General features: G+C 48.6%; 1 protein-coding gene across 1 annotated transcript; it reads right to left on the bottom strand.

Moving 5' to 3' along the window:
• Positions 1-627: 627 nt before the first annotated feature.
• On the bottom strand, positions 628-10,785 carry KAZALD1 (Kazal type serine peptidase inhibitor domain 1). The gene is made up of 6 exons (XM_051981247.1): positions 8,512-10,785; positions 7,730-7,892; positions 6,419-6,980; positions 4,980-5,140; positions 4,475-4,622; positions 628-4,244 (listed from the first exon to the last, which is right to left on the bottom strand). Exons 3-6 carry the CDS (start codon positions 6,915-6,917, stop codon positions 4,150-4,152), a joined length of 903 nt encoding a protein of 300 aa, XP_051837207.1. The 5' UTR covers positions 6,918-6,980; positions 7,730-7,892; positions 8,512-10,785; the 3' UTR covers positions 628-4,149.
• Between the last annotated feature and the right edge of the window lie 424 nt (positions 10,786-11,209).

Here is an 11,209-nt window from a genome sequence, read left to right as displayed (position 1 = left end):
GCATTTTTCCACTGTAACTAAATAATGTTCCAGTCCCCTACAGATGACCTTTTCAGGCAGTGCAGCTCTTTTCTTTAGGAATACAGCAGCTAACATCAAGGGGCACTCAATAGCTGTGGAGTGAATGAAGCACCTTCTTTCTTCAGGGTTACACTAGTCTTTACAGAAAGGAGGAGGAAGATGAGGTAGAAAAGTGACTAACTCATATAGTTCTTGAATTCTAGAATTTTCTTTCACAATGACACACTTGCCTGTTTTTATGATTGACTTATCTGGCCAGACATGCTCATACTAGGCCCTAGGTATCTCTAGGGCTCCAGGAACAATACTCTAAAATTCTTATGAGCCCCTGTTCTAGGCCACAGCCTGCAGACTAAGTCCAGGACTGGGGACTCCCTTTCCTGGCTACCAAAAAAGGAGCCAGAGTGAAGGGGTGTAGAAGACAAAGCTATAGAAAAGGGTGTGGATATGGGAAAACAAAAGGTCAAGAATTTCAAGGGAATTAATGAAAAAAAAAATCAAATGAAGGTGGCCTAGCTGTACCAGATCTAAAATTATATTATAAAGCAGCAGTTACTAAAACCATCTGGTATTGGCTAAGAAATAGACCAGTTGATCAATGGAATGTTAGGTTCAAAGGACAAAACAGCCAATAACTTTAATAATATAGTGTTTGACAAACCCAAAGATCCCAGTTTTTGGGATAAGAATGCATTATTTGACAAAAACTGCTGGGAAAATTGGAAATTAGTATGGCAGAAACTAGTCATTGACCCACACTTAACACCATACACCAAGATAAGGTCAAAATGGGTCCATGAGCTAGGCATAAAGAATGAGATTATAAATAAATTGGAAGAGCATAGGATAGTTTACCTCCCAGACCTGTGGAAGAGGAAGAAATTTATGACCAAAGAAGAATTAGAGATCACTATTGACCACAAAATAGAAAATTTTGATTATATCAAAAGGTTTTTGTACAAACAAAACAAATGCAGACAAGATTAGAAGGGAAACAATAAACTGGGAAAACATTTTTACAGTCAAAGGTTCTGATAAAGGCCTCATTTCCAAAATATATAGAGAATTGACTCTAATTTATAAGAAATCAAACCATTCTCCAATTGCTAAATGGTCAAAGGACATGAACAGACAATTCTCAGACAAAGAAATTGAAACTGTTTATAGACATATGAAAATATGCTCCAAATCATTATTAATCAGAGAAATGCAAATTAAGACAACTTTGAGATGCCACTACACACCTGTCAGATTGGCTAGAATGACAGGGAAAGATAATGGGGAATGTTGGAGCAGATGTGGGAAAACAGGGACACTGATTCTGGAGAGCAGTTTGGAACTATGCTCAGAAAGTTATCAAACTGTTCATACCCTTTGATCCAGCAGTATTACTACTGGGCTTATACCCCAACGAGATACTAAAGAAGGGAAAGGGACCTGTATGTGCCAAAATGTTTGTGGCAGTCCTGTTTGTAGTGGCTAGAAGCTGGAAAATGAATGGATGCCCATCAATTGGAGAATGGTTAAGTAAATTGTGGTATATGAATGTTATGGAATATTATTGTTCCGTAAGGATTGACCAGCAGGATGGATACAGAGAGGCTTGGAGAGACTTATATGAATTGATGCTAAGTGAAATGAGCAGAACCAGGAGATCATTATATACCTCAACAATGATACTGTTTGAGGATGTATTCTGATGGAAGTGGATCTCTTCGATAAAGAGAGCCTTAATTGATCAAAGATGGACAGAAGCAGCTACACCCAGAGAAAGAACACTGGGAAATGAATATAAACTGCTTGCATTTTTGTTTTTCTTCCCAGGTTATTTATACCTTCTGAATCCAATTCTCCCTGTGCAATAAGAGAACTGTATTGTATTGCACACATATATTGTATCTAGGATATCCTGAGACATATTTAACATGTAAAGGACTGCTTGCCATCTGGGGGAAGGGGTGAATGGAGGGAGGGGAAAAATCGGAACAGAAGTGAGTGCAAAGGATAATGCTGTAAAAAATTACCCTGGCATGGTTCTGTCAATAAAAAGTTACTTTAAAAAAAAAAAGAAAAAGAAAAGGGTGTGGGATCATCCTAGTCTACTACTTTCTCTTTCCCCTGGTCAGGGGCTCATCGGTGAAATAGAGGGTCAGAACACCACCAGCCCTTTCTCTTCAACTTTATCCCATTGAATACTAATGGACTACCTCAGGCTCTTAGCCAACCCCCTGTTGGATACCTCCCAGGCAGGGATCCAAGAGGATTCTGGTCTTTCCCATTTCTGTCTTCACCATCAGCTTTAGGGCCAAGTTTAATTCCAGCTCCAGCTGGGAAAGAGATTGGGGATGAGGAGTATGCCTATAATTTGGGAATACTTTCCAGGTCACACTTCCCTCCCAAAAAAAAAAAATCTGTGGGCAAAGAATAAATGCTCCACTCTTTATTTTTGTTCTTGCCTAGTCTATCATTAAAGAAAACTCGAGTTAGGGTGGGGATGATCGGTTAAGGAGTGGGCAGAATCAAGAGCTAGAAGATCTAGCCTAGTCTCAGAAAGGCCATAATAAAGAAATCAGGGAGAATCCACCTTTCTGGAGGGATTGGAAGATTCCATTAGACTACCTAGGCAGGGAACACCTGAAGAGAATCTCATTCAGCTATCTTGAAGCAAGCTTACACACACACACAACCACACCACACTCTTTTCTTGATTTAGATGTTTTAAGGAAACACCTCCTTGCAGAACTCGGGACCCAAATCTATTCTCCAGTTTAGGTGAGGAGGCAAGACATGTAACAGTTTCAAGAAATTCCTCATAAAGGATTTAAACTCACTAACTCCCTAGAAACTCAAATCTTCCCTCTATCACCCCAGAGTCTCTCTTGGGGTGGGAAAATCATCTGGTCAGCATGTGTCTGAAGCCCCAGGCTAATTACATTACTCAATGAGATGATGTGCACAGATGCTTATTTACATGTATGCATTTGATTTTCGGTATCTAAATAAGGGAGCTTGTTCAACATTCAAAGGACATTTATTAAGTATCTCCTATGTACAAAGCATTGGTTTGGATGCTGGAGATGAGATCATAGGATTTAGAGCCAGAAGAAGGCTATCATCTACATATAGCATACATCTGTTTACATATGTGCACTTACTGACATGTGTTTGTATCTCCCTTTGTGTTTGTGCCTATTCACTATATTCATTCAACAAATATTTGTTGAACATTATTTTATGTATCTGCAAGGTTAGGAACTGAGTGGGAATACAAAGGTGAATTATACATCAAGGTTTCCTTATCTAATATAGAGCTCACAATCTAGTAAGGGAGGTTAAGACATTTACACAAATAAAAAAAGAAATGAGACTTATACAGAATAGCAGAAATGACATGGACACAGATAATAAGTTATAAAACACAACTTGTAGGAGTGGGATATAAGACAACATCTCGTGGTATGAACAGAGGCTTCATGGGGGAATATTCTGCTTCAAAGGATAAAAGAGCTGGATAGGAAAAGTATGTTGGAAAGGAGCAGAATCAGTAAAGTCAAAGGAGTGAAGATAGTTTGTGTGTGTGTGGGGGGGGGGGTTCAAGACACTCTGACTACCCCAAGTTGAGAATTAAAGGATTTCATCAACTTTTTGGCCAAAGCCTACCAGTCTGGATAACTACTCAGGATGGAGCCAGGAGGCTCCATTTCTGTCATCACCATCAGCTCCAGAGCTAGGTTATTTCCCAGATTCCTGTAAGAGTCATAGTTATGTACTATGTGCCATTTTTACCTTTAAGTCTGTGGTGCCCTGGAATCTAGGTCATTCCAATAAAAGACCTTCCCAGACCTTTTTGTTCCCTGACTGTGTTAGAGACCATTGTTCCTCCAGAACACCTCTTTTGGGGCTGGTGGATAGGAAAGAATCAGTCACTAAAAACACTTCTCTCAACTCCCATCCCAAGGGGTTGGTATGTTTCCAGCCCAAGGAAATCAGAACTCCTACACCCTCCCCAGCCTTCCACTTCCCATATCATTTGGGAAGGGAGGAGAGGGAATGGTCGTTGCTCAAGAAAGCTGAAGTAACTGGTCCAGGAACCATTCGGGGAGCATTATTTTAGGGAGTCACGGTAGGCTAGTAATAGTCATCCCCCTCTTCACTGTCAGCCTCCTCTTCAAGAGTCGGGCTCAAAAAATTAAGTAGAGGGATGCTTTTGTTGTTCAGCTGATCTGCAAAAAACAAAGGATAAAAGGAAAGTTCACTATATCAGCAAGGGAGAAAGGGTTTTTTTTGGTTTGTTTGTTTTTGGCTTTTCACAAATGCACCTTCCCCCAGGACCATTCCATTGTCAACTCCAAGAAGATCCCATAACTTGTCCTCTTTGGCATCTAACACAGGACATAAAGAACCAAAAATGGGGGGTGGGAGAGATAGGGAGGAGCAAAAATGTTTCCCTTACCCAAGGTGAGCACGGTGAGGCTAGCTGGGGCTGTGGTCTGGCCCAAGGCATTTCGGGCAAGGCATCTGTAAGTACCCTCGTCACTCATTCGAACAGCCTGGATCTGCAACCAGCCAGTCACTTCGAATCTTTGCGGGCCCCCCCTGAACTGGAGTAAGGCATAAGTTGGTGGAATATGTCTCTGCTCCCTCACCCCCCAGAGATCCCTCTGCAGAGCCCTCCCCATCCTTAAAGGTCTGCTCCTTTTCCTCAATCCACCCCCACTCCTTTCCTGGAGATGGAGTCTGTCCCCTCCTGTAGAAACGGAATACTCTTTTGCCCCTTCCCCAGAGATGGGATCTGTTCCTCACTCTCTGCAGACGTGGAATCTTCCCCTTTCCACACACATCGCCATGAAGTCTGTTTCCTATGTCCCTTTGGCAGACCACCTGAGGTCTCTCCTTGCCTCCCCTTTCTAAAGAGACGATATGTGTCCTTGCCTCACACACTGCTTTAATATCCCCACCTGCACAGAGATATGGGGATCATCTCCGGGTAGCAGCGTCTCTGTCCCATCCTTTCTCCACTCAATGGAGGCCATTGGATAGGCAAACACTTCACAGCCGAATATCACATCCTGGCCAGTCACATTCCACACATCCCGAGGTGGGGACAGGATCTGGGGTTCTATAGGTGCGAATGAGGTCATGGGAAATACTTTAGGATCCAGTCTTTCTGATCCCCATATACCATTTACACACACACACACACACACACACTCACCCACCCTGATGGCTCTGGGATTCATTCTCCCGTCCCAATGTGTCCCAGTCCATCCTGGTTGCTCCCTCCCTGCTACTTCTGCCTTCTACCCCCATTTACACCTGGCTGGCTTCCCACAGAGTTGCTCAGAACCCTCCCCCTCCCCCCTCCAGGTTTCCATGTGGCAAGGGGAAAACTTGACACCAGTGAGGCCCTGGGACAGGAAGCCAGGAGGGGGAAAGGAGGGGGCCCCGGACCCCTGGGGTTTGTTTGCCAGTAGACTCACAGCCAAGTCTAGCACTGAGCCCAACCCCCCTCTGGAAGAGAAAGTCACTAAATCCTCCAAAGCAAACCTAGAGCTGGAATGGGTTGAGGAGGGGGAGTGGAGGGGGGCAGTCTGAGGAGCACCCCCACACACCTTTTGCCAAACCCTGGGGGTGGGGGCAGCTCCGAGTTCATCACACAATCTGGGAGCTAACTCTTTGCTGTCTGAGTCTTCCCCTCTACTCCTGTTTTTCAAGCTTTAAGTCTTAGGGCTTAGGAGTCCTTCCTGGCTGCACTCCCACCCCCATCCCTTACCCACTGGCTCCAGGGATACCAGGAACAATGGAGCTAAGTTGACTCTGGTTACACTTGCTCCTCCTCCCCCCATCCTCTGTCTCTGAGATCATTTGAGGACACAGCTTGTTTGTCTGTATGTCTGTCACACCCAGAATATTCTGGCATCATTGGGCATGGATCTTTCACTGCACTTATATGTAGTACTATGGACCGGCGCCTTCAGCCTGGCACCATTAATCTGAAGCTAAAGGGGGAGGTGAACGGAGCGTAGACGTGGGGGGAGGGAGGAGAGAATCAATGGAGTAAAATTCACTAGTCTCTCCCCAGAGTGGCAAGGAAGAGTGGCAAGCTCACGGTCCAAAGAGAGAAGTAGAACCGGAGTTCTTAAAGCCCGGATTTAACGTTTCCTGTCTGAATATGGGGAGGAAACTAAGAGATTAAAATGGGAAGTATGTTCCAGGGTAGGGAATTAATGGGGCGGAGCGGTTTCCAGGTACAAAGGGGGTGGGGGTGGAGAGTTTTCTCCGCACAGAATTCCGGGCGATTCCGGTTCTGGATTTGGGATGGAGGTTTCGAGTTCGTTCTGCAATTAGAGGACTGTGCTGGGACCGAGCGGGGGTGGGGCTGGCCAGGGAACCGTACCCGCTTCGCAGGGCCCGGGGTGCATTACACTGAGGTTGGCCTGCGGCCAGGCCCGAGCGGCCTCCTGGAAGCTGCAGATCTGTGCGTAGGTGCGCCCGTCGGAACCGCAGAGCGGGCTGGTAGAGCGGCAGACACACTGGGGCTCGGGCACTTCTCCGCGGTGCAGGGCCCCGCCCGCGTCCAGGCGGCACTCCAGGTGATCCCCGCAGCGCCCATAAAAATGCCCATCGGGGTCTAGGTCACAGAGTTGGCCCTCCAGGTTCGCACACTCCCAGCAGCAGTCGCACGCGTCCAGGACACGCCCTGCCAAGCAGCCCCGCGGCGTGGGGCACTCCTCCGGCTGGCAGGGCCCACAGCCCTCTCCCTCATCCAGAAGCCGCTGCCAGCCTCGCCGCAAGTAGTCAGGGCCTGAGGGTGGGCGGGAGCTGGCGGGGGGCAGGGGCTGCAGGAGCAAGAGGACCGCCAGAGCCGGGGCCAGGACCGCTGGCTGCCGAAACATTATCCGAGGTCACCGGGGCCTGTCACTCAGCCCTCTGTGTCCCAGACATTAGCCTTTTGGACACTGTGGGAAAGAGGAGAGGGGTCAGGGAAGTCAGGGGCCAAATAGGAAATTTGGCAGATCCCCCTCATGCCGTCTTCCCTGACCCTCTTCTTTTCCTACAAACCCAAACCCCATCCTTCCTTTGCCCCCCATTCTTCAGCTTTGCCCTCCCCCATCGATCCCCCCAAATCTATTCTTGTTCCATCCACAACCTCCAAATTCTTACATTTTCTGATGCTAATCCACAACTTCTGCTTCCAAACTTTCCCCCCGTCTCTCTGCCTCCTTTTCTCTATCCCTTTCAACGATTTCATCTCAAGAAGTTTTCCCCCCTCACAAATGACGGCTAAATTAGGCCTCACTGTCCGCCTTTCCTGCAGGATGGACTCTTCCCGCACACTTCGCTCCCAGGGACTCGGAGGGCAAAGAACTACCTCGCTGTTTCTGCTAAACCTCTAGCGCGAGAAGTCGCTGGCTTCCTCTAAGGTCACAAACCAGGGACCTCCGGTCCGGAGTCCCCCACTTCAAAGGAGAAGAAACTGCTCTGCTTCCCTGGCTTTTGCTTTGGGAGGGGGGAGGAGGGGTGCAGGCGGGAGAACAATTCCCTGTCATTGCCACGAATAGGACTGGGGGGGGGGGTGGAGGGGGGAGGAGGAGACAAGTGAAAGGGAGCTACGGAGGATGGAGTTGCGCTTGTGCGCCACGACTAACTCCGTCGTCCGTCACCCCCCTCCCCGATTTTTTAAGGCTCCCTCCCCCCACCCACTCACCTTCTTTTTGGTCTCCAAAGAACAGCCGCAGCTCCAGCCGGGAACCTAGGGGATTGGCACCTAGGGTTTGTGGGGATGCTCGGACCCCGTTTGGGCAAACAACGCTGTCTCTTAGGCCCCCAGACCCAATTAGGTTCTGGGCCCCAGGCTCTCTGATGAAGCCCTGAGGACAACGACTTTGTGAAAGCAGCTCCTCCGCCTCCATTCCCCGCCCTCGCGACGTCGCCCCCCCTCTCTGCGCCCACTTCCCCTTCCCCCCCTCCCGCACTAAAGCCTTCTGTTCGCAGCCGCACAGACCCAGCTGGTCACCCCCACCTCCCGCCCCTAGCCTCAAACGGCCCAAGGTTACAGTGAGTGAGCCAAGGCGTTGTAACCCGACACCCCATGGCCTCGGAGAGAAGGATGGGAGTAGGGGAGCGAGGCCGGGAGCTGGACATTGTTTTCCGGGGGTTGTGGGGGGGGGGGTAGGGAGGTGGGGTCTGAGGACTGCGGAACTGGGAGACAAGCTAACCCTAACCCGTAGGAAGGCGCGTGAGACTGGGGAACAGAGGGAGGATGGGAGAGACTGGTGCCCTGAGCCACTGATTATAGGATAGGGAAGCCAATGTACTCGGGCTGAGGAAGAACAGACTATGCGGCGGCAAGACTCGGGGACAGGAGGCCTTTAAGACCGAGGGATTGGAGTACTGGGGAAGGAAAAAAGAATGGGATGGATGAGACCAAGACTGAGGGCCTGAGAGGTTCCTAAAGAAAGCCTCCTAGGGAAGCCTGGGAGAACTCACTATTGAGTGCTCCTGCCTCCTGATCGCGAGCTAGGCCGGCCTGAGTCACACTCCTCACAATAGTGATGGGACAGGGGCTCAGCTGTTTCAAGCCTTACTGGGTTGTTTCCAGTCTCTGCCACAGACAGTGAGTTCCCTGAGGACCAGATCTGCCTCTGTGCCTTTCCCATAGCTTGGACTGAGCAAACAGGGAGTAAAAGTTCTTAAACCTCCACCGCCACCGCCATCGCCATCGCCATCCCCATCTCCATATTGTTCTTCTCTTCCCTACCCAAGGGAAGGAGCCCCAAACGGGTAAATCCAGAACTCACATCTGTCTCTAACACATCTGGTCCACTTCTCCCCAGTCCGCCCGTTCTCTTCTTCCTATACACATCCGGCCAGGCTGCCCGGCAGGTGCGGCGGCCCCGCCATCTCTGCGCCTCAAGGGAATTAAAATCGAGTCGGACCAAAGCGAGGCGGGGGCGGGAAAACCGGGCTGGCCCCCAGCTGTACGTCAGTGGAGCTCCTGATTACAGGCTGCTGGGATAGTGAGGGTGGGGACCCTGTCGCAACCGCAGCCAGCGCCACCGTGGCGCCGGGGGCTGGGGCTGGCGGGTGCATCGAAGAAAACTAGAAACACATGAAAGTGGGGAGCAGGGTCGGGGGAAGAGGCGTTCGGCTAAACGGGAGCGGCGACCCCGGAGTTTCAATTTTTCTGGAGTTCGAGTACCAGAGCTGTTGAGTTCCGCTCGGGTCCCGCCTCCTATAGAAGGGGAGGGGAAGGGGAAGGGAGGAAAGAAGAGGAAAAATGAGAATGAGAGGTGAGACGGCGAAGGTCTCTCTGAAGGTGCAGGGACCAATTGGCCTTGTTGCTGGAACTTCCAGTCTTCGGAAATCCTGAACACAAATTGGTGCGGTGACATAACAATCCCCCCACAATGCATATTAAGTACCGGTCGAAGACGCGGGACTTAAAGAATCGTCCAACTGTGGTGCAGTGAGGACCTTGACCTGGGTTTGAATTCCTACAAACCGTTTAGCATTCTACTGGGGAGATCACGCTTCTATCGAGCCTCGATTTCCTCATCCGGAGAGGTCACCGCTATCCCTTCCACTATCATTTAACTCACCTAGTTTTGAAATCTCAAGCTAACTTTCCAATTTCACTCTAACGCCAGCATCCAATCACGTGTCAAGTTCCCAGTGATTATATTTCCACAAGATCCTTGTATTCCACTGCTCCTCACCATCCTCGTCTAGGCCTTTATTACCTCTTACCCGAACACTTCTAGTCTCAGAACTGGTCTCCTGAGCATCCAGTTTCTCCCTTCTCCAGTTCATTTTCCACGTCGTCAAATATTATTTCTAATTTTTATTTTTAAATATTTTGTTTTTCCCAATTACATGTAAAGACAACTTTTCAACATTATTTTAAAATATATTTTTTGAGTTTCACATTTTCTTCCTCCCTCCTTCATTACCTTCTTCCCCTAGGCAGCAAGCATAAATTATTATTTCTAAAGCACATATCTAAGCATGTCACACCAGCTCAAGAAGTTTCACTGACTCTCTATAGTCCAGAAGATAGCACTGACACAAGCCCTTCACAATCAGATTCCAACCTACTTTTGCAGATTGATTTCACAATCATGCTAAAATTGGCCTAGAATACTCATGTTCCCCCAAAATTACATTCTTTGACTCTGCCCCTCTTTTTCCCTCTTTAGAAGATGACCTATTGGGATCCTTATCTTTTTTCAAAAGCGCACTTCAGGTGCTCCTTTCTATAGAAGGCCTTTCCTGATTGCTCTCTGCTGGATGCTTGTGCTTTTCTCCATACCACCCCCACTAAAATTATTTTGCATTTGCTCTGTAGGTATTCTACAGGGAAAAGCAGCATGGAGAAGTGGATAGATAGGGCTGGCCTTAAAGTCAGGAAAATTTTCCTCTCAAGTCCTTCTGATCACATCCTGCTGGGTGACACAGGGAGAGTAAGTCACTTAAGCTCTCAGCACGCTAAGCATTCAAAAACTACAACTGGAAGACGGGTTGCTAACCTGCACTGGCCGAGTTTTCTCCTGGGAAATTCTCTAAACCACTGGAATCCCAGATGAGTGATCTGTGTACAAGACTTACTCACCCCCTATCCCCTCCATTGCCGCCCCGCAGACGGATGAAAGATATTTGAAATTAGGGATTTGTCTTCTTTTTGTCTCTCCTTTTTGTCCCTAGCACGCTGCCTGCACAGTAGCTTAATGTTAATGCTCGTTGAATTGAACCGAATTGAATTGAATTGCCTCGAGGGGAGCTTTTGTGAAGAAAGCTCTTAGCTAACCCTAAAGTGCCATAGAAATATGAGTTATTTATGTAGTTGCCTGGGCTGACTGGCTTCTCTGGTGGTGGGGCATAAAGAAATGCCAGATGTGGAGAGGGCGGGGAAGTACTGGGGCTCCGCAGCGGAATGGGCGGAGCTAGAAAATTGGAGGCGGAGCTGAGTGGGGACTGACGATCTCGCGAAATAGCTCCCGAGGAGCGCCAAGGGGTGGGACCGAGGAAGCCCGCGGCTTTTGAAAAGGTAAATGTGCAGAGTGGGCAGAATCCGTAGGGAGAATGGCCTTGACGGGAGTATCATTGCAGGGCCTGTGGACTCCTGACGTCCGAGGGAGGTCGGGGTGAGGGCGTAGCTCAAGGACCTGGTGACCTTCGCTTCGGATGA

Source organism: Antechinus flavipes, chromosome 2, assembly GCF_016432865.1.
Source record: "Antechinus flavipes isolate AdamAnt ecotype Samford, QLD, Australia chromosome 2, AdamAnt_v2, whole genome shotgun sequence".
Taxonomy (NCBI): Eukaryota; Metazoa; Chordata; class Mammalia; order Dasyuromorphia; family Dasyuridae; genus Antechinus; species Antechinus flavipes.
This window is presented reverse-complemented; position numbering and strand designations above follow the sequence as displayed.